The sequence below is a fragment of the Eufriesea mexicana genome, unplaced genomic scaffold, assembly GCF_001483705.2.
Source record: "Eufriesea mexicana isolate 0111107269 unplaced genomic scaffold, ASM148370v2 scaffold265, whole genome shotgun sequence".
NCBI lineage: Eukaryota > Metazoa > Arthropoda > Insecta > Hymenoptera > Apidae > Eufriesea > Eufriesea mexicana.
Genome location: NW_016908444.1, coordinates 1,819,490 through 1,843,784, shown reverse-complemented (window position 1 = coordinate 1,843,784; position 24,295 = coordinate 1,819,490). Strand labels below are relative to the sequence as shown.

General features: G+C 44.6%; 1 protein-coding gene across 7 annotated transcripts in view; it reads left to right on the top strand.

The window, feature by feature from the left end:
- LOC108555770 (RNA binding protein fox-1 homolog 2) overlaps nucleotides 1-24,295 on the top strand; it is a 278,578-nt gene that overhangs the window by 222,657 nt on the left and 31,626 nt on the right. For 4 of the 7 annotated variants that reach the window (XM_017911573.1, XM_017911570.1, XM_017911568.1 and 1 more), the window contains one exon: nucleotides 2,193-2,213. In XM_017911573.1, the coding sequence (XP_017767062.1) occupies nucleotides 2,193-2,213 (21 nt within the window). Of the gene's footprint in view, nucleotides 1-2,192; nucleotides 2,214-23,818; nucleotides 23,967-24,295 lie in introns of all 7 variants that reach the window. The other 3 variants (XM_017911571.1, XM_017911569.1, XM_017911567.1) reach the window with 1 other exon arrangement.

Below are 24,295 nucleotides of genomic sequence, written 5' to 3'. Positions count from 1 at the left end.
TACATCTACACCGCTCGGCGCCAAAAATATATTTGGTACGTCTGACAGTTCAGTTTTATTCTATATATATCAGTCAATATTGTATGAAGCAGAACGCGCGTATTCTGTGCTTTGTTTCTGTACAACAGGCGAATAAATATGAAATTCGTGTGTAAGTTGAACGGAATAAAATTGTCATATTTGAAGCATTATATTTTTGGTTTAGTTTTTATATTATAATGAAATACCGTACATAAATGTGCCAAAATGAAACAGTTACGTGAGAATCGTCAAATAGCAAACAGGTGTTTGAGAATGAGAGAAGAATTTTCTAGATAGCGTGAATCTTTTTGTTTAAAATATTATATTGCGAATTAATGACAATATTTATATATTATTATATAAATATATTAATTTATTAACTGTTAGAAAACGTACGAGAAATTGGTTTCCATTTCTATCCACAATTTGATGGACTCTGAAGTGTCAGAAATTAATTTTATCTGTGAAGATGAATTCTTCGTAAGTGTATATTATCAGATGTTCCTGTCGAAGAATTATAAAAAATAAATATGAGTTATTATGGGAATGGGAATTTTTGAAAATCCTGTTTACGAGAGTTTATCTGAATTTATTTAACGGAATTAGTAGGATATTCATCATTTCTGATGACGCAAAAACCATACACGTTTCCAACTAACGATCTTGTGTACTAGGAATTCCCATCGTGAGAATATCCCTAGGGGTACGTGGCGAATTTAATGGCACACCGTGTAATTTGCGAATACAAAATTTAACGTATCAATGCATTATTACACCGTGACTTTACTCGTGTACCCTATCCTAGGGACCACTCGCAGCGTGAAACATTGAGAAATAGCTGTAGTACACTATCCTCGCTAGCTATCTACACTGTACCCCCCAAAAAATTAAAAGACAGGAAATAATTATTTTTCAGAGAAATATTCGTTGCAAAAATAGCATCATCCCTAACTCTTTGGGGCACGCTGGGATTAAAAGTGTGGCATCTCGAAATATTGCAATGGCTGCATCCGCACAGGAATTTTTAGACGAGGATGACGAAACAATTCGTCGAGATTTCAGTTGTGTAAAATAATTCGTTGCTATTCGATAAAATTTAGATAAAGCCTTGACCCGAGTCTCAGCCAGAAGATCGCGAGCTATTAGTTACCTCTTTGGGGCACGGTGGGGTTAAAAGTGTGCTACCTTTTTGGTGCACCGTAATGCATGATGGAACATTTTTAGTCCCACCTCGAAATATTGCAATAACTGTATGCGTATAGGTTTCTATTTTATTTTATTTACGTAAAGCAGTTGGTAATACCTTCGACAAATATTATAAACGTATTCACTTGTGTCGGTAGCATTGAACATGGAACGGTGGGACTATTTAAGTTCCAGCCTGTAACAAATTCCATTAAATTATTATTTTTGTGGGGGTCCTCCCCCCACGATCGTTGATGTGCTTGTTGATGGATGCAATGTAGCTAGAAGGCACGATAGATAGGAAAAAGAGACGTGTTTCATCCCGGGCCTGCTAGTGGACTCATCAGTTGGACTACCCTAGCAGACCCTGCCTTAGACTGGGATACTATTGGAAGGTCGGGAAGTTATATATAGGAATATATAGGAATTGGAGAAGTCCTCGAAGTCAGAATCCTCTTGTGGCGAGGGTGAGAATGATGGTCCTTACATTTCTTTATATTTTTATATTATGTGATTTATTAGTAAAAATATACCAATTCTGTTTCGTTTAAAACGCAATAAAATTTCTGTGCAACCTGTGTGAGTAAATGGATAAACTAATAAGAAGCTTTATTTAACACAATAATAGCACAACATAAATTATAACTAAATCTCGTTAAATATATTCGCTTCTAGCTGCGATATAATCTCTCGAGGACTCTTTCACAATGACTGTCGTTCACCTACTGATTGTTTTTCCGCGATTCTCTGTCAGACTCGTCACACACACATTCCATGACAACCACTGCCACAACCTGGGTCTATTTTATTATCCGAAATCCCGTGCCGCAAAGATTTTACCAATTTTATAATCAAACCCGAAACAATTGCTCCCAAAATAATTAACTCGGTCGATCTTGAACTGAACCGAAACCTCACCGAATTAAATACACCCTGACTCTGCTGACACGCTAACGCGAACCATACGTGTATGCTTTCTGTTTCAGTATGCGTACAGTGGCCAGAGGGTAGGTGCTTCCACGACGTGCCGGAATCGGCACTGCTGAATCTCTACTTCGAGATCCGTGAGAATTGCCACGGGTTCTCCTGAAGGCGATGGCCAGAAAAAGGCAACGACAGTGATGACGGGCGAAAGAAAGAGAGACGATCAACGAAACTCATCGCCGAGCGGCAGCCGTGCTCGGAGTATCGCGACAGACAGTGAAAAGAAAAAGTTTCACATTTTCGTTTGTTTCTTCCCAACAGCCGCCAACACACCACGACCAAGCCAACATAAAAAAAAAAGAAAGAAAGAAAGAAAGAAAGAAAGCAAAGGCAAAAGAAAGACAGAAAAGACAGCCACGAGTATCTAGGGAGAGACTGGTCCCTCTCGAGAAAGGGGGACGGTCCGTATCTCCGCGATTCACGATTATTCTTATACCGCTACTATTTTTTTTCTTATGTATCTTTTTTATTTTTATTTTTTTTTTTACGATCGCTTCTTTTCTCCCATCAACTTCGCTGACCGTTGTAGCCAGCGAGCGTTGTTTCTCTCGAGAAAAACGATAGTCGTTGTCCTCGCGTGGTCGAGTTCCATCGCGACGAATGGCCATCTCCATTTGGAATTTGACATTTTACGAGAACCAAGTAAGGAACGACGAACTCGACGAACACGTGGAGGACACGATCCCCGCGTGAAGACGACGCGGTTAATCCTCGCCTCGTCTTGGCGCGTAGCATAGATAGGTCTAGCACTGACCCTTAGATGGTCCTCGCGAAAATGGCTCCGTTCTTAACCCCACACGCTCTGCCCCGACCCTCTTTTTTAGGGTTCTCGATGATCCAGCAGAACCAAGGTGGGTGTACAGACTTTATTTACCTACAACTAATTGCTCGTCGTTCAACCAGCTCGCGAACTACTATGTCTTACTCTACTGTTGAAGTTTTACTCTCATATATAGTTACATTTTTTCTCTTTTTTTTTTCTTATTTCTCAAATCTCTCTTCTCACTCGTCTTCCCCCGACCCCATGTGTACGAGGGAGAGCTCGTGCTCACACACCAGGCCCCGATCCCACGTCTTTCTCTCTTACACACACACACTCACATCTACACACGCGCGAGCAGGCACGCGAGTGTTTGCTCGATCGTGAAAGGAGCAGTCCGTGGTCTCTCCGCAGAGCTAGCGCCAGAAAATGGGCGAAAATCGTCGAGGAAGAAGGAAAATTACGCTCAGCGAAATCGCGTCTGGAATTTTTCGATTCTTCGATTCCTCGGTCCCGAACCCCGTCGGGGAGGATTCGTTCCTCGCGACGCCATTTTGACCGGCGGTATCGTTTTAAAGACAACACCGGTGTTTCCGGATCGCGAGGCGTAATTTTTCTTGCTCCTCGTTCGAAGGGAAAATCGGATTTACTCGCTGTACTCGGTTATGCCGGAGAGGAAAATGAAAAATGGCCACGCGGGTAGCGTCTATCGGTCAGTGGTAGGTCCCGAGACAGAGCGAGCCTCTGCCCTTCCCGGATCAACGGATCGATGATTCCTAATCGCGGGGAACGACTCGGTTAGATCGCGGGGGAAAGCTCAGCGGGAATCGCTGCGGAACGATCGGCACCGTTTCCAGCGTCGCGAAGCCGCGAAGAGGCGTCGATCTTCCACTCGCCCGTGCCGCCGATCGATCTTCCGGCCCTCGAGATTGGAAAGACGTCCTCGACGATACGTTCTTGCACCCGCTGACGTTTCCACGCGACCGCTCTCTCGCGAATTCGATTAGATCGTAAGGTTAGCGTTAGTCACGGAACTACAGGGTATTCGAAAGTATTTCTACGACATTCCACGCTTCGAGCGTTTCCTCGTTTCATTTTTCCCCTTTTCTTTCGTATATAGAACTTAGGACTCAGCTCGTACTTCTCACCGTTTTTATCCGGTTTCTTTGGAAATCACTCGCGAGTCGATACAGGGTATTATTTCTAGTGATCGTAAGAGAGTTACCTTTTATAGCGTAGACGTTTCTAACGAGTCTGATTAAGGCAACGAGCCATTTTAATCGTACAACCATACATTCCTTCGGTCCAACACTATCACCGCCAACGTGCTGTTTCCTAGTACACGGAAAGATTGTATCGAGCCTAGGGAAAAAGAATTCGTCGGCGATCTGGATGGCCTTAACGAGTTCCTAGCCGCTGTAACACCTCGACTTTCCATTCTACCTTCGCTTTCGTGCCGCGGATATGTCTACAGGATGGACCATGCCCCCTGACCACCTAGACTCTCGTCCTCTGCTTAAATTTATCCGGGAAACGATGACAAATTATTTTCTTACGAATGGTCACAGCACCGTTGGTCAGGTGGTTCATCCTGTAAGTATATCCTTGAGCGAATTACCGATACGAGGACAGTGCACAGTGACTAAATATAGAGACGAGATACGAGTGTAAGGATAAACGAAAACGCAACTACCTACTGCCGATGGGATTCGAATACAGCTGTGTACGCCAAAGTTATGACGAAGGGAGGCCGGGCATGGCAGTCGCAGAGCAAACTCGATTCCCGTGATCCAGCAGTCAGATCGACCAATTCTCTTTCGAGATCCGAGGCACGTTGGCTCGCGTTCGTGACTACTCCAGGTGGCGTTTCTTCGCCTGGGAGAACAGTATTACCCCAGAGAGGAATTTCCTCGCAGGCATCGCCTAGTAGCATTCCGAGGGATCGGAAAGGCAAAGCGGGGTGCTGCGTCGCTTCGTAACGTTTATTCGCGCCTGATGAAAAGGCGTCGCGCCGCTTTGCGCTTCCGTGCGTCGATTGGGAAAATGGTAAAACGGTAACGGAGAGGAATGGAAGCGCGACGAACGATTGAAAAGAGCCCGAGAGAGGGAAGAGGACATCCACGAGCGGTTGGAAAATGGAGAGACGTCGCTGTAGAGAGGGCACGCAACGGAGACAGGAAAGTGGACGAGAAGAGAGGAGCGACAGGATAAGAAAACGGTACAATGTTATACAGAAGGAGACAGGGATTCGAATTAAGCGCCGTGACGCCTCGAGACGCGCTGGATCGATCGAGTAACTTGTACTCGCCTTGCTAGAATATCGCGGAAACTCGATTTCGATGCTTTCTTGCTTCGATGCGTACGAGTTTGGGGTGCGTTTCCAACAGTGTGGACAGGATCGGATAGCTGAGAGGAAGCAGTCTCGAGACCTTGACAGTGGAGAGAGCCTGGATCGAAAGAATTTGGGAGTCGACGCTTTGGAAGGTGGAAAATAATTCGGATGAAATTTGGAGAAGACGTGGGAACGATTAATTTGCATTTTTGCCGGAGTTTCATCGGTTTTCGTCTCTCCGTCGTCGAGGTCTCGAGGAACGGTTCACTCGCGCGTTTGGAGAGATATAGTCACTGTTCATCGAAGGAATCCCAGAATGATCCATTGTGTTTTCTGGCCAGGCAATAAAGCAGAAGTTTTGTACTTTGTCAAAAGAACACGAAGAATTCTCACTGTCCATCTCGCGGGTCGATTACGTGGCATGCATCGCTCGTTCCTCTTCCAAAACTCTTTTCTTTTCTTCTTTCCGCCTTTTTAATTCCATTCTCTTTCGTGCAGTCGAATCGTACTTTTGCCCCCTTTTCGTTCACCTAAGTTCGCTCTTCTTTTGTATTCCTTGTTAAACGTTATCGAGCATACCTCCGACCAAGTATCTTTCGTTCTACATTTCGCTCTTTCTCCTGCACGCGAAGTCCGACGATTTCCCGTTTCTTCGGGGACCCCGTTCACCCTAGACGTCTCGGATAGACCTGGTTAGATTTAGGGGAGAAAGATCGCGCATCGTGGAAAACATTCACTCAATCCCTCCGTTCAACGATCCTCGTAATTCTTTCCCCACGAGAATCTGCCGTGAATCGACGGAATTCCGTAAAGATCGATTTGAATCGGGTACACCGAGTGTTAGGCGACGAAAGCGCAAAGCAGATGTCGAAGGAATGCATGCAGTAGGCTTTTTTGGTCTTGATTAGTGGCGTCTAGCTTTCAGTGAGTAACACTGCGACCAGAAGCCCGAACTCGATTGTAACCCGGTAGATATTGGGACTTGGCCGAGCGATGGATCATTCGATATACAGTTATAAAATTTGTCTATTTCTCGCGAAATCATTGGCATAAAAATATGGCGGAGAAAAAGTAAAAATGGTAAAATAATGGCACCCGTGAGTGATAAAGTTTGGAATATTCCATGGCTCGGTAATGGTCCCATAAAGCTTGTTCGACACGCTCGAGAACCGTACCCAGAAGCCCCGTCACCGTTTGCATGCCACGTGTACCACCTTTCTTCACACACGTAACGCATTTTTAAGGTCGTTGCAAAACCGTGTCTCTCTGCCGTGTTCTCACGTTCTCTCTGTGTCGTTTCCTGCTCTCTGTCGGCTCTTACGATTCACTGCTGCTACGCGACACGATCGTTGTTGCTGTACATCGTCGATGTGCACGTGCCACCAGGAAAATAGACGGACAAGCAGCACCATGCAAGATACCAGCGAGACGGGGCTGTCTCGTCTGTGAGCGATAGCTTCTTGCATTCGGAGATCGCGGTTTTCCACCGAGTTAAATGCCTGTTGGATACTCGAAGCTCTCGAGCCGTCGAAATACCACGATCTTTTCATGCATGATTTTACGGAAATCTCTCTGAGAGATTCAACCCTCCTTGTCGTACGACGTGTCATAATTTGTTATAGTAAATATTGCAAGTATCGTAGACGTGGTGTAATAATTATTGAAATTTTAACGCATAGAAGAAATTTCCATCGACCCCTCGCGATATTTAAACCTACAGAGACGATCGTTAAACCGAATAAAGCATAACGGAATAAAGCTCGGGAGCTTGGTATTTCGATGCCTCTAGCTGAACCACCCTCGTACCGATTCACCCCGAACGCGCGAAGCTATGCTCACGTGGAGACGGCTCGTTCGCGCAGGCATTCGAGCCGGAAAAGGTCAAGACCGGCGGAAGGGGCTCGAAGACTGCAAGGACTTGGACAAGGCGTCGGGAAAAAGGAAGATCGTTATCGAGAAGCATGGAGAGTGGCCGGAAGTGGTTGTTCCGAGCGGTCGAATTCGTACGATTCTTCAGAGGCAAAAACGAAGGACCAAAGACCAAAGAAAGTGACGAAAATGAAAGAGAAAAGAACGTCAGTCGTTGAACACGAGGACACGAGAACGAAGGATGAACCGCAATGTAGTATAGCGATTGAACGTCGGCGACACGCAAACACGCGACAGTTGTGCGTATTAAAAAGGCACGAAAGACGTGGTACGCATGGTAAATGCGACGATACTCTTGGAAATGGACACAGAAGCGGGAGTAGAGACGAGGAGCATAGGGAAAATCGATGACGAACCGTTGCGAGACGATCGACGAGCTGATGGCGAGCCTGTTATTCTCCGAGGCCGCCATCTTGTGTGTTCCCATGGCCGGAAACGGAGAACGGATAAGGGCAGCGGACGCCAAAACGCGGAGAAAAGGAAGGAGAAAGGTCGGGATTATTTCTTAGTGTCGAATGCCAAACAAATTTTTTAAACAGAAACAATATATATATATACGAGTCTCGCCTGTGCTAGCTTTTAGTCTCTAGGGTTTCCTCTGTCCGGTGGTAAAAGCATGAGGTATTCTCGTACGTAATAATTCGTATGATTTGATTAATTTTTAGCGTAACGATTACTACATTAACCCATCGCTCTGTGCCTACCTATATAGTCCTCGTACTCTTTGTACCCCCTTCGTTGTCACGTCGATATTTCTTCCCACCGCTGTCCAGTCTTCTCTCCTCCTCTGGCTGTCTAATCCCTATCTCTTTTGTACTCGATTAATCGATTAATCCGGCCGAGTCGCGGCTCACACTGCTCGCAAAACACCACCAGTCTCTAAAAAAGCACTCTCTCTCGTTTTTGTTTCACACGTATCATACATTTTCTCTTTTTTTTTCTGTTAATGAATAATAACTGGCTGCAAGCAAGTCTCGAGTTCATTCCGTGACACTTGCGACGACGCGTCTGGCGCATCGGTGCTGGCCTTTTGTGCGGGAACAAAGTGGATCGTTTCGACGCTCTGGTTCGTTGTAGTGGATTGTGCAAGTAGTATTTTGTGGGAATTTCCGAGGGTGGAATCGGTCTGAATGACGAGTACTTTTCGCTAGTCTAGACCACTTTGGGGTTGATTCGTGCACAACACATGTTTGGACATGCGTATCCATTTTTCCTTTCATTTTGTTTCTTTTATCTCGATTAACGTACACGTTCGAGGTGGTAGTGTATATAGATAGTTGGTAGCTTCTTACATTTAACGTGGCATGCGAACAAATTAACCCGATTCTCTGGGGTATTCGAAGTAGAAAATAAGAGAAAGATTCTGAGGAATGACAATGTTACGAGTTTGGAATTAACTTTTTAACGACGTGAACCAGAGCGTCGATCGTGGGAAATTCGCGCGCGAGCACTCGATAGAGGGTTGCATCGTCGAGACAACGTCGAGGCCAGCTACTCTTTCCGCCATTACGTTCGTTGGATCGAGATCGAGCTACTCGTCGATTCGTTTAACCGATTGCCACGAATTAATATCGACCACTGTGGTTAAACAACAATCGTATTAACGATCACCCTTCAATGGTGCTCGTCACTGGCTCCCATACACGTATTAATCGTTCCTTCATCTCTCCCATCTTTCCACCCTTATCTTCTCGTCCGAATCCATCCATGGAACCATTGAATTAACCCATCTTTCGTACTTCATACATATATTATATATAGATTTTTCAAATTGTTACTATTACATATATATAATAATCACGGTAATGCGCCACATATTCACTGGTTGATGACTGTCTCGTTGACAAAGGCCCGTACCTTGCCTGTGGTTGTGCTTGGTTGTGGTTGGAAAGCGGTTTTGGGAGAGAATTTTTTACTTGCTTCTTTTTTTAATAATTATTACCTTTTTTAATTTGCACGTCTCATGTCGTGGCCTTGGCTTGCCTTCATATGAGATTCACCTGTGAATACATTATATATATATTATTATATATATACCGTACATATATCTATATTGAATATACGTAACGATAACGCGTATGTATTCGCATGCACATTGGTATTTAAAGTTTCGTACGAGAACATCGAGGAAAAGTACGAAAAAGGAATTACGTGTAATAGTTTTCTGTTTACTTTCTCTTGTATCGTCTGTCATACTTGTCTGTCGTTATCGCTGCTTTCTTTTACCAAAAAAATTCTACCACCCACGCGCGTACGGATACATACGACTATACCTTATTATTATATTATAATTTCACGTGTTATGGTACGTCCGTCCTGGCAGTCGTACAGATTACTATACATATATATATTTTGCACCTACGTACACGTACGAGAGCTGAGTAGTGTGGATTGCGGAAACGATCTTGCGTTTCCTAGTGTATCTTACACGTACGTTTTCTTTCTCTCTATATATTTTTTCTTCTATTTTCTTCTCTTTTTTTTTATTTCTCTTTTCTCGTCCTTTAAACTCTCCGTTCTGTCTCGTTTTATTTTTCTCCCCTTAGTTTTTTGGTCTTGTTTGTTCTCTTCGTTGTTTCTTGCCTTTCTCTCTTTCTCTTCGGCTCGTTGTCCCTCGTCTCTCTCGTTTGAACGGTCACTCTTGTTCGAGCCATCTTTCCCGTGAACGGAAGAGGAAAAAGGAAGGGAAAAAGCGAAGAAGAAAGAGAGAGAGGGAGAGAGAGAGGCAGAGTCGGTAATGCAAGTTGTACTGGCTAATTGCTCGCGTTTTCGAAAGGCATTCGCGAGAAAGAACGTAACGAGGGGGAAGAGAAAAGCATGCCGTCTACCAGAGAACGCTTTCTTTTATTCGTTCTTGTTACTACTTTCGTTGATTCTTTTTCTCCCCATTTATTTCCCCTTTCTTCCCCTTTTTTTTGCGTCATTCATTCTTCGTCCCTTTTCTCTTATCAGAGAACGTAACGTTATCTTCTTTTCAATTAGCGTCTCTCGCTGTGTTCTCACCCGTCCCCTCTCGTAACAGTAATATCCTCTCGAATTCTGACGCTGGTTTTACTCGCTTCTCTTTTTTTCTCTCTCCCGATACGGAGCTGCCATGACGGCACGGTCCGTTAATATCTTTCGTTTATTCCCCCCTTTATCCCCCTTTTCACTTTTCAACGTCCGTCCCTGTTACGTTCGGTTTCTTTTATTATCCGATGTCACTCCCGGCGATTTCACATTTCGAACGTTCACGATACACGTACCTCTCGATATATATATATATATATGTTCCCATCTTTTCGCCATTTTCTTTCTCACCTACCAATTCTCTCTTTTCGTTCTCTTTCTTCCACGTTTACGTTCACACCTTCAACCCCCTTTTGTTTATTTAATTTTTTTTTTCTTTGGAACTGTTGTCATTGATTAATGTTATTGGATCGTGGCACGGTGTGTTAGTTGGCGAGAGACATGACAGTAATTTTTTGGCCGGGCGAAGGTTGCTGCATGCTCGACAAGTGCCGCCTTTGATTTAGTGGTAACTAATTAATTCTCGTATTCGCATCGTTCGGACGCCGATCGCCTCGGTCACGTCGCTCGCTGAACGTCTCTTCGAACGATTCGCTCTTCCACGAGCACTGGGTCCCTGAGTCTCTCCACGTATCGTCTCTGAGAAAAGCGGAATTCTCCATTTAGTTCGTCTTTTGGAATAAATTTTCGTGAGAAATAACAATTTTCCGAGTCATCGTTGCCGACGATACGGTCCGGTGTTCAACGATGGGTGGTGAATATTGCATACATTTCGGAGTAGAGCTTTTCTCGCGCTTTCTCTCGATACGTTGCAAGACTCAGCTCCTTCGTGACGACCTTGGAAGTTGACCTTGTCGGACACGGGAAGACGCCGGCGTCTTCCGAGCAGTGGAGAACGCGCGAGCCTCGTCGCCGTTCGCGGTGTCGTTCTTTATTTTTTCCAGCAGACACGAGTACATCTATACGTATACATATATATATATAACGTTCACCTTACTTACTGGTTGTTTAGCCTGGCATTCACTAATTAGTCTCAGTGCGTAGCCTTAATTAGTTACCGCTGAGCGTGCAAGCACCGCCAGCAATTAGTAGTCACCCCTCGATGGGGTGCGCTTTTTTGAAAGCTCGACAGATAATCCTTTCCTCCTTGGAACAGACGGAAAATGGAAAAGAAACGACGCGCGTTCTCTTCTTTCACCGCTATTTATAATTTCTTCTTCTTTTTTTACATTTCTTTCCTTTCTATTTCTTCTCCTCCCTTCTCGCGAAGAGAGGAGAGCATCAGGGACGAACCGGACGCGTAACCGAGTCTGCAGAAAACGTCTTTGGGAACGTCTCCTCCTATCTTTCACGGTTTCGTTGCGTCGAATAACGAGCGGCGCGGATAAACGGGTCTCAGGGGAAGAAACGGATTATTAGTCGCTGGTTTCCGGAAAGAAATTTTCTCTCTTCGTCGATCGCAAATTGTCGAATTCGCGACGAACGACGGGGTAACGCGACCATAGGGTAGTCTTTTGTAACGTCCTTCGATCGACTTGGAATTATTCGCGTGAACCTTCGAGGCTAATATCGATTTAGCGATTCTATTACGCTAAAATTTGAATATTTCGCGTATTTTTATGGAAATCGAGTAATTGCGGGTTCTATCGAATATTCGCTCGAGTATATGCTTTCGGGTTTAGAAAAGAAGTATACGATTATAAATACCGAAGACAAAATGGAGGATATAAGCGAATCAGCGGGTTTCAAAATTTGCTTATCTATCGAGGCCAAACATTTGCGAAATTGCACACGCGCGAATTTGTCGTTTGTCGACCTGTTTTTACTCTCGTTTTGATATTATCGTTCGATTAATTCCGCGTAGAGGGTGAATAATGAAAGAAAGTCGATAACTGGAAACAGGGCAGGAACTGGACGGAAAACAGGGGAACGAGGTTTTCTTGTCTTCGCTGTATAATTATACGTAAGCGGTAATTATGCACGCGCAAGAAAGCACGTGTGTGTATACATTTCCATACGAAACGGGGCACGACACGTACGAAATTGCGATCGATCGAATTAATCGCGGAAAACGGCGTCGGTTCGCGTACCGTTCCGAGCACTCGGGAAACTCATTCTCCGTTTCTTCTTTTATTCTTTTCACTTCTTCTTTTTATTTTTCTTCTTTTTGTATTTTTTCTCTCGATTTGCAGTCGTCCGTTTTTCAACCGTTCTTTTTCTCCGTTTGAGAGACACGTGACGTATTGTGTGAGGACACGAGTAGTAGAGGCTCACGTTTTTTTTACATACTAATCTCTGCATCTACCTTACTTTTGGCGTAATTACTCACATTGCTCGGAGTACAGTACCTACTATCTATATTCTGTTCTATCTATTCTCTTTTTCGTTTTCTTTCCTTTGATTTTTTCCGTTGAATGGCTTTCGTACGAGATCACTATACGACAGTACTATTATCGTTATTATTGTTATCATTACTACTACTATTATTATTCTCGTTATCATGATTATGATTGTTATTTCTGGAACGAATCGTTTCTTAGTGCATGGATTATGATCGATGAACAGCTGTGACGAGGCCCCGGGCCAGTTTTTTTGGAAGTTGCGAGTTTTCCGATCTATCTGTGTAGCGAGATCGTTGTACTAATTGTTATCCAGCAGAGAATGCATTTTGTTACCGCTTCAGGAACACTGTTGGTTGCTCGTCGAGGCAACAACTTCCGGTTCTCTCGCACCGTGGAATTAATAGACTCATCCTCCTTGTCTCACCGACGTTCAACGCTCGTGTTTAAACACGCGGAAGATTCCGAGTTCGATGAGTACAATGTTTTCATTTTCCCTTTTTTTTCTTTCTCGTCGTTTTAGAGCGTTTCGACGAAAGAAAATCGAACGTTCGAGGAAAAGAGGAAACACGACGATCCCCATCGATCTATACGATCCTCCGATGGCAAGTTTCGCTTGTTACCGCGTTAAACTGCCTAGCAGTTGTCCGGGGTAAAAGTTCGCCGGATCTCCTTTGCCCCGAGTTCACTTTCTTTGACACAAACTTGATCCATTCGTTCCGACAAAGCGAGCACTTTGCCGCTCAACTTTTACTCATTATCGGCCCACTCCCTCCTCGGCGAACTTCGATTTTCTAATTCGGACCAAGGAGTTAATTTCAGCCGCGGAAAAGCTTTGAAGGGTCCATCGGCTCTGTCAAAGGCTTTGTTCCTTACGTTCACCGGTTTTCTTCCTTTTTTAATTCCAAGTTCTACTATTGGTAGCTTCCAGCGGAAATTATCGCTATTAAAATTTCGTTGAAATTTTTTGAACACTCGGTCGGGGACCTCTAGACTTCAGTTTAGTCGTAAACAATTACTAGTATCGGAAAATTTTGATAAGGGAACAAAGGAGCTTCGAGATAATAGTACTTTCTTTCCCATAAATATTGGAGTCCGAATAAACCCAGCAGTGTCATATATATATACTCCCAAAATGACTGGAATATTAACCCTTTCACGAGAAAAATTCGTGAAAACAATATTCTACAAACGATATAACGAAAATCGTATGAGAAGAAATAGAAAATAATTATAAGCGATATTTACGGTACCCATTCGCTGCAGTTATGAGCCGTGGTGGCGCTAGTGAGTTAACGGTCTTAAGCCTCTCGAAACGCTTACTCGTGAAGGGGTTAAACAAATTCAGTTAAAATTCTGCAATTTATTTTTTCTTTTTCTCTATCGAAGTATCTAATTTGTTGGAGAAATATTAGAATCGAGTCCCGTGTCTCGTGATATTCCTCGATAAAGGGGGTAATGGAAAATACTCGGAATCTTTCGCAGGAGTGCACGCAGTATCTGTCCCTCTCGAACCAGCCACTTACTATCCCACACCGAATCCTGGCCGAAGAGGGTTGGTCCGGTTGTTCCTCCTCGTCTAGGAGGGATGGACAAGCCCGTCCTCCTGTCCAGGGGGGAGGTCAAAATTGCCAGACCGTCCCAGACGATTACCATTAGCCGGTCCTGAGAACGTTGATGTTACCACGCGTAATTGGCAAAGAGGAGTAGCGAGTAATCTACACACACCTAATCACTGTTGCTTTACTCGTGGCTCATGCGACTGTGGTTCTCTAGTGCATTTGACTTTTCGCCCCTGGGGCTGTGTTTCGCGTCTGTCTCCATGTGTGTGTGCTCTATTTCAGCTCTACTTCTCTTGCCACCCTCCTCGCCCTAGTCTACCACCCCGTCTGTCCTCTCGCACCCTCCACCGTTGTCATTAATCGCAGCGATTTTTTCTCGATTGATCCGAGTCGAAAAATCGACTCGACACGTTTCTCATCGACGAAATCAGTTGTTGAGAAATTTAATAAGATCCTTGAAGATTCGCAGAGGCTTAGAAAAATATTTTTTTTGAATTATTTTCTAGGGTGAATTTAGGATGGTCGGTGAGATAGGTGTTTGAAATGATTTCTAGGATTTTTTGACACCTTTCAGATTCACTCAGGAATTTTCGGATTTTCAGGAACGAAATGACTCGAGGAAATATAGACTGCGGTGGTGGTGGATGCTTTTCCCGATGAATAAATTTATGAATTTTTAAAATATTTATTTATTTATTCATTGGTGAACGAGCGAACGCCTCTCGTTTGCATTGCAAGCACGGAAAAAAAGGAAAGAAAGAATTTAATGTATGTAAATAAATTTTGTGAAAGAGCATAATAAGCGGCTACAGTAATGGAGTCTTCGTTCGTGCAAAGATTGACATCTGATGAATGAAACCTACAAAAATTCACCTATTACTTTGACGTGATTGTCAGAAATTAATTTGTCACGAAACGCATCCACCAATTATGACCATCATCGAGATTTCAGAAAATTCTTCTTCAGGTCTACGAACCTCGAAAATCCTCCATCCTCTTCGTTCTATCGGGGCTCAGACTCATGCGAGAAAAAGGAAGAGACGTGGAATTTAATCTTCGCCTAATCCCAACGCGATTTAAAGAGATCGTTAAGCCGCTAATTCGTCTGATCGGTCAAACGTTGAACCTCAGCGAAGGCATCGATCCTGCACGTCGAATTTCCGACTTGTTCCGACCTAACGATCCTCCAGCGACGTTCCTCCCCCGCGAGTCGCGACGTCGTACCACCCCTCGAACGACTCGTCGATGAAAACCTGATAAATCGAGGTAAAAGAAGTCCGGCGAGGAGTTGATGGAAAGCGAAAAGTTTTGAGCGAAATTCTGATCGTTTCTCAAAGACCAGCGACTCCGTCCCCCGTTTTAAGAAGCTTCCATCGGGGTCACTCGCTACGCGGGATTCCTTTATACGGTTCGCCGGCAATTTCACGGCGGAAGCGTGGAGTAAAGGCGAATTGTTTCTTTTCACCGCGGAATTCTCCGGCGGATACGTTCGCGGAGGCTTTCGAAAGAAATTGCTACGGTCGAAGAGAGAAACTCGAGCGAGTTCGCCCCTGTCGTATCGACTTATTGCTTTCCTCTCGCTGAAGGACCTTCCAGAAAGAGAGAATCGTACGGGACTGGCGAAGAATGGAAAATGCTTGAAGATAGACAGGGGTGGGACGAAATAATATTTATCGGCGCGAAGGATTAGAGGAATTAAGAGATTAAGGGGTGTAACAGCGTCATGGAGGGAGATTAAAATGGAAGACGTCTGGAGAAAGGATGGAGAAACGGTTAAAGAACCATTGCACGGTGTCTTCGTTTCGGTATATCGTAGTAAAAAGAAGGAAAAGGGACAAGAGAGACCGAGGGTATAGGGAGATGCGCGTGCAAGAGGGTGGCTAGGAAATTGTGTATTACGAGGCGGAGTGAACTGCGGGAGAAAAGTGGCGGGTGTGGGTGAAAGGAGAGGGAAAGTGCAGCGAGGAGCGCGAAGGACGAGGGACAACCTTAGGGGACGAAAATCGAGACGTTCCGGGGAGAATCGACGCCGAGAATCGAGAGTGAAATCCGTGGGATTTTAGCCGACAAAGGGGGAGGGATGTTAAAAAGGAAGCCGAGACACCGGAAGCATGGAGAGAGGCACGCGTAGAATCGATCGAGAGGAAAACGGAGAGCGAAGTTCGGTTCTGAAACAAAGACGGAAGTGCAGGAACCCCTTAAGGAACCCCTTCCCCGTCTGCGGAAGTCTCGGGGCGAAGGAAGGAGAAGAAGGTAGCCGAAGAAACGCGGAGGATTGAGCCGAATTCTGGAGGGAGACGGTGAACTTTCTCGAGAGAAGACGCGCGAGTGAGGGGAAAAAGATCTCGGGGGATGGATGGGGGGAGAGAGAGAGAGAGAGAGCAAGGGTGTAAAATAAGTGGAAAAGAAACGGAGAAAGTGAACGGTAGAAAAAGATAGACAGAGAGAGAGAGAGAAGTAAAGCGAGGGGGTGAAAATGGGGTAAAGGATAAACAGAGAAAGTGAACGGAAGAAAGAGATGGATGGAAACGAGAAGAGAGAAAGAGGAGAGTGAAATGGGGATGGGAAAAGGGACAGAGAAAGTGGATAGAAGAAAATACAGACAGAGAGAGGAGCGAAGAAGGAAGAGGGTGAAGAGAGAAAAAGCGAGAAGAGAGAAGGAGCGAAGGGGATGAAGAGGAGAAACCGAGCGAGAGAGAGAGTGAGAGAGGGGAGAAGAGACGGGGATCCAGGGGTGGATGCTGGCAGCGGCGTTTATTGATCGCTCGCAGCAACCCTGCCAGCAGAGCCACCCCCTGCACCCTTCGCGACCCCATCGTCGGGCCGGCCTCTCACCCCTGCCGAGGCTTCTGCAGCGTCCGCGCGCGCGAAAGCCTCAAAGCTGCTGCACCAGCCGACAGAATAGAATTCAATCGTATTAATTACTCACAGCCTCGTGGACCGACGATGACTCTCGACGTTCGCCAGCCTCCATGCGTCAACCCCCATTGATTCGCGACGCTGCCGTGCCTATGGCTTTTCATCGATTCAAGGTTACGCCAGTCTCGCCCCCGCCTCGCTCCTCCGCCGGTACTTCGTCATTTTCTCTATAGCAACGTCGCGAGACTTCCGTTGCTGCATTTTTTCCACCATTTTATGCACCATTTTACGGAGATCTCTGTGGACGATGAATGCTTCGAGAGGAGAGCCAGAATGGGGTGGTTCGGCTGTTAAGAAAGAGATACGTACTCGTGCATTGACCGGAGACATTCAGCGAGTCCACTTCCGCTTTGAATTCTTCCTTCTTCGCGGGAGTGCATTGGAAATGAAGCTTTTTACAAATTCAGGGGTCAAGATAGACACGAGGTTGCTCGAATTAGCTCGTTGCACGAATCTTCCGGGAACAATGGCGGATGGAATTGCACGGGTTTTGAGAAGTCATCGAACGATCTGACCATTGTTTTCAGCGATTGTTTTCAATTTTTACGAGTCCTGTTCGGGAATGCTAAACGGATCGTGTGTTTCGTGCATTAACCATTTGACTGCCACGCCGAAATCACGTGTTTCGCTTATTTAAAGCATATAAAGGCAAAATAATAATAAATTGGTGATATAAGACAATTTTCTTACCCAGTGGGGTGTTTATCTTATTGACGACCACCGTGGCAACTTGGTAACGGTTAACAATTGACTAACTATCAATTTTCATTCAATTTTTATAGTGGTAAATGATTCAAACGCCCTGATCACTAATGACCATTGTGACGTCACAGGAATAACCGTGGCTGGTCATATATGACCAACGTGGCAGTCAAAGTGTTAGTAGCCAAAGGAGGACCAGAATGTTAATATGTATGTGAATATAATCGGTGGATCTCAAAATTATCGTTGTCGATTACTCGAAGATCGATGATCGACTGGAACAGGTTGATCTTCGTTTCCACGTCGATTTCGCGGGAGAATTTTCCTTGCAATCCATCGGGGAACCGCAAGGGGTTGGGTTTCCGTGCACACCGAGGGAATTCGTTGTCGCTTGTCTCGTTAATCGTCGCTGGTACCAACGAATCTAATAACAAATTGAACGCGGTAGTTATTTGCATAATTAATTACGACTCAATTCGGCGGCTGTTAATTATTCAACGTAATCGCGAATGACTGTCGGCGAACGTGCGCGAAAACCAACGATAGAAATTTCATTGATTCCCGTCTGGGCGCGTTTCATTTGTCCCCTTAATAATTCAAAGGAAACGCTTCTGGCGCGCGTCCCGTGGCGCGTTCGCGGTCTGGCAAATATTGCAAAAAAGCTGGGGACCGCTTAAAGGAGAGATGTCGTCTCGAAAGTTCACTTCCGTTCCCGGGTAGTTCGACCGCGAATCTCCTTCGTGGATTTTCCCCCATTCGCGATGATTATTTTTTTAATGACTGCGTCGTTCGACTCCGTGGTCGTATCCCAACGGTGTTTCGATTACTATAATTCGCAACTTACGTTTAACCGATTATATGGCTAAATTATTTTGTTCCATCCGTCAGTGAATCCTTCAGGAAATTTCTTTCATCGTGAAATATATTTCGAATAATCGACAATTTTATTTTTGCGAATTTTTACTGGTACTATAATGGCCCCCGTGGAGTGAGAAGATTAATTGTGTTCGGAAGATTCTTTTTATTTATTGAATGAACTATTCGATCATTTGGAATTGCATACCAGGAGCATTTCGATTATTAAATTTCGCAATTTATATTTAATCGTATCCGGAAGATTCGTGCTTTAAGGCATATTTGAGAAAAGAAAGCAGAGATGTTGGACACGAAGAAAGAGAAAGTGGAAGGGTTGTTACCCATCTCCATTGCGAATTTTCCATCGAAGAACTCATTTAGTCATTCGCAATTGAACGCCAGGGGTATCCCGATTATCAAAATTCGCAATGTTTTGCGAGAAATTTAAGGGAAAGCAGGAAAGACGTTGGATAAGAAGGAAGAGAAAGTGAAAGGATTGCTACCCTTCTCCATTGCAATTTTTACATCAAAGAACCCATTCGGTCATTTACAATTTCATATTAGGAATATATCGATTATCAAAATTCGCAAAATCTTGCGAAGAATTTGAGAGAAAGAAGAAGAGACGTTGGATACGAAGAAAGAGAAAGTGGAAGGGTTGCTACCCTTCTCGATTGCGATTTTTCCATCGAAGAACCCATTCAGTTATTCGCAATTGCATACCAGGGGTATCTCGATTATCAAAATTCGCAATGTTTTGCGACAAATTTGAGAAAAGGAAAGAGAGACGTTGAATACGAAGAAAGAGAAAGTGGAAGGACTGCAACCCTTCTCAATTTTATTTTTTCCACCAAAAAACCCATTTGATCATTCGCAATTGTACATCAGAGGTATCTTGATTATCAAAATTCGCAGAATTTTGCAACAAATTTGAAAAAAGGAAGGAAAGACGTTGGATATGAAGACAGAGAAAGTGAAAGATGTGCAACCTTTCTCCATTTTGTTTTTTTCCATCGAAGAACCTATTCGATCATTTGCAATTCCACACCAGGGATACCTCGGTTATCAAAATTCGCAGAATTTTGCGATAAATTTGAGGGAAAGAAGAAGAAACATTTTAAACGAAGAAAGAGAAAGTGAAAGGACTGCAACTTTTCTCAACTTTATTTTTTCCATCAAAAAACCTATTTGATCATTCGCAATTGTACATCAGAGGTATCTTGATTATCACAATTCGCAGAATTTTGCAATAAATTTGAAAAAAGGAAGGAAAGACGTTGGATATGAAGACAGAGAAAGTGAAAGATGTGCAACCTTTCTCCATTTTGTTTTTTCCATCGAAGAACCTATTCGATCATTTGCAATTCCACACCAGGGATACCTCGGTTATTAAAATTCGCAGAATTTTGCGATAAATTCGAAAGAAAGAAGGAGAAACATTTTAAACGAAGAAAGAGAAAGTGGAAGGGCTGCAACCCTTCTCCATTTCGATTCTTCCCATCGGAGGAACGACTCGATCATATTAATTATCGCGGTGGCACTCGAGGCGTGGCTGCAGGAAGCCCACTCGACGATCCCGCCGTCGTTACCTCCGCAGGATTTATGGTAGAAGAACATTTCAGGAGGAACGAGAATTGGAAATCTCATTCAGGATCCTGCCACGCGAATGAACCCCGTTACAATGGATGAAACATCTCATCGAGACTTACTCGCCATCGCTGATTGCCGAGGAATACGCTCGTTAATTAAATATCGTACTAACCTTAAAAATTTACAACCGCCGCCATCTTTGATGTTACTTACTCGAACTCCTTCCTGAAATATCTTTCACTACATTTTACTCTGCATTCTACCGACGAGGGATAAGAAAAGAGGAAAAACGAGTCAATTTTTCCACCGCCATTTTTATTATTCCTACAGTCAAGACTCGTATTTCACTGTATTTCATCCTCAATTTTACCAGGAGGAAAATAGGAAAGGAATTTTTCCACGAAGGAAGAAATTTTTATTTTCTCTTACTCGAGTCTCGTAACCAAGACACTTTATACTCAGTTTAACGGAGGAAAAGTGCAACATCGGGTTCTTCCATCGTGAACTTTGCTTGCTGCTGTTCGAGTATCGTTGCAGAATATTTCGCACCGGATTTTGCCAGAAAGAAGAGACGTAGACGTGTAATTACGTTCGATAGACCTCGGGCGTTGATCGAGAACGCAGTGAAAGCGGGGAAAGAAAGGGAAAAACAATAATCGACGGTTTTCATCGCGAGTCGTGTCAGTCGGATTGACGGCGAGTCGATAAATAAACGCGGTCCTAATTAGCAGTTCGGTCGTATTCGCGGGTAAATAGACGGTGTATTGTTGCGCGAATAAATCAACGTCGACGGGAGGCCGAGTTAATTAATAATACATTGTCTCGGTTCGTCGAACGACCATCGTTATGGGGACTCGGAATTTTAATTAAAAAACTTCAAGAGGTCGTACGAGTTCAGTATCGAGAAAGGGAACTGCCGTACACCCGGGACGAAATTATCGAGAAGCCGCGAGGGATAATCGCGTGTGCCGCAACTGGAATCGGAGGAAAATTTGAGATAAAAGAGAAATTCCGCTGGAAAGGATCGATTATCCCGATCGTGATAAAATATCGGAACAGGAGGAAGCGATTTTCACGATTTCTTCGATCGTGAAAATCGAAATCGTTTGATCTCCAATGGCACTCGCTCGAACAGCTAACAGATCGAATGCTGAAATACCGATTCTGAAATTCGGCGATAATCGAAAGAAATTCTGCGAAGGATCGATCAAGCCGATCGTCGTAAAATATCGGAACAGGAGGAAGCGCCGATTTCTTCGTTCGTAAAAATCGAACACTGATGGCTCTCCACCCTTTCGAGTAACCCTCGTTCGACTAACAGATCGAATGCTAAAATATCGACTCTGAAATTCGGCGATAATCGAAAGAAATTCTGCGAAGGATCGATCAAGCCGATCGTCGTAAAATATCGGAACAGGAGGAAGCGCCGATTTCTTCGTTCGTAAAAATCGAACACTGATGGCTCTCCACCCTTTCGAGTAACCCTCGTTCGACTAACAGATCGAATGCTAAAATATCGACTCTGGAATTCGGCGATAATCGAAAGAAATTCTGCAAAGGATCGATCAAGCCGATCGTCGTAAAATATCGGAACAGGAGGAAGCGCCAATTTCTTCGTTCGTAAAAATCGAACACCGATGGCTCTCCACCCTTTCGAACTACCCTCGTTCGACTAACAGATCGAATACTAAAATATCGACTCTGGAATTCGACGATAACCGAAAGAAATTCTCCAATTCCGTTCGGTGATAAATTCTTGTTTAACACGTTGAATGCTCGCGACGTGAGTCTCTGGGGACTGACAGTAGACTTTTCGTTTGGATGGCGTAGATTCTAGGGACTGACAGCGAACTCTTCATTTGGTCGACATTGATGTGTGAAACTGACATTGTCAAGAGTTAAATTATTAATGACAATTAATATATCGTAAAAACTAAATTTCTTCTGCTGAAGTAAATCTTCACACTTTCGTGGTTTCTCTGACTGATCGTCTTTTGGTGATCTCTTTGCCTTTCTGGCATTCCCACCCTATTATCTTCTGTTCATAATTTGTATATTTCTACATTAGCTGCACCATTTTCAAAATCCAAACGACAAAGTGAGACAAAGTAATCTTACTATTCATACTCTTCAGCATACTCGAGCACTCTGCATAAAACAAAATCAGCCCCACACTCGACGTGTTAATACTGAAAAGAATCCCTGCGGACCAATTCGAGGAGGAATAAAAATCGCGCTATAGAGGGACTCGCGGCTAAACGAGAATACCTGGAATTTAATAAATCCACGAAACGTGGATTTTCTAACGAAGCGGAACTGGCCGTCGCAGATCTGCATGAAATTTGAATACGCGATCCCGCGACGGCGTTAATCTGTTTCGATATTCGGTTACGCTGTTCCTCGCGTTACCCACCGCAGCTGTAATTCGCCTGAACGAATCATGGGGACGGTGTTGAGTTCCTTCTGTACACGCCTTCCTCGCGAGTATTCGCGAATCGGCAACGGTATCGAATTGTACGGGTTAAATTCGATTCTTCGATATTACGCCTCGTTTGGAAATATCGGGTTCTGCCTTTCGCTTGGATCCTTGATAGAAGAGGTAGGGAATATCCGAGGGAAGGTTTGCACAGGTGTCGATGAGTATTTATTTTAGCAAGTGGATAGAAGGATGGGATCTTAGGTCCAGCTTCACTGGTTTCTCGCAAGAATGCTTCGAATCGAAGCGACTCTTCCAACTCTCGAATATTTCACGGGGAAAGAGAGGAAGGAAACGGGGGTTGGTTCGCGAGAACCGAATGGGGTTGTAAAAATAGGGTGTGAAAATAGAAGAGATCGGTGGTTGAATAGGTTTGCAAAGACGGAAGGGATGAGACTGGACTGAAAAGTAATTATTAAGGATAAGAACTCGCTAACTGACACCGTAAATGCCATATAACGAGAGAACTGCCAATGTAACGCGGATTAATCAACGATTACGCGTGCGTTGTCCGTGACTCGGTGGAAAGCTATCGATCACTGGATCGAGCATTCGCAAAATGGTATTTCCGTGTCACGGGCAATAACACGCGTATCGTGAACCAGACACCTTAGCGACAAGCTGCCATTTTCAACCCCTAATCGGCGCCATGGATCGAGCAACTTTCTACTCGTTCCGTGCCACGGAGCGGGATAGAATGGCTGCTGCCTGAAACATCAATGCGGATACTCGGAATATCGAATCAGAAATTCTCGTAGCGAAGGTATGAATATAATTTCACCCAATAACCAATCGGACGTATTAAATTGTTCCGGAAACGCCCTACCAATCAATATATATTATCCTCGACACCCAATTACCATAGTCCCTCCAACCCCACCGCCTCCATAACAAATCACACGCGATAATCCAATGGAAACGTGGTCGAAACTCGATCGACGAGCTTCCTTCGCATAGTATTTCGCGCGTGTAATTCATTCCCGCCGGCGTTCTTTCGGAATCAAATTTTCCACAGATCCACGGTGTCCCGTTAGGGGTTGCTCGGACGTGACGTAACCGATGATCGCGAGATCATTCGCGAGTATAATCGCGAGCATAATCGCGAGCGTAATCGCCCAGGCGATGCAACGAACTAACAGTTTCTGACAAAAACAGGATACAGGTTGCCGGCCATGCCGTGGAGCTGGCTGGGGGCGGCGGCGCCATCGGCAGCTGCAGCTGCAGCGGTCGCCGCGGCCGCGGTGACCCCATCGCCTGCAGCTGCACCGCTCGTCCTTGCACCCAGGGCGGCGGCGAGACGAAGGTACAGAGAGACTTCTAATAATCCAGCCCGGAAGTGACGCGAGATCGAATACCGAAACACCAGCACGTCACCGTTCCCATATTCCACCCTTGTATTTTTCCCCCACGTTTTTCCCTATATTTCTCGCGTCTTCTTCCTATATTCTTCGCCCCTTTAACCCGGTTTCCACCCACGCGTTCCCCCGATTTCGATATCCAGAGACGCGTCGACGTCGACGGGAACGAGTGTCTCTTTTGTCGTCTGATCGATGACAGCCTGCGCGCGGCACTTGCAAAGTTACGATTGTCGAGGAGAGAACGAGGCTAGAGGAAGATTGACAGATTTGGAAC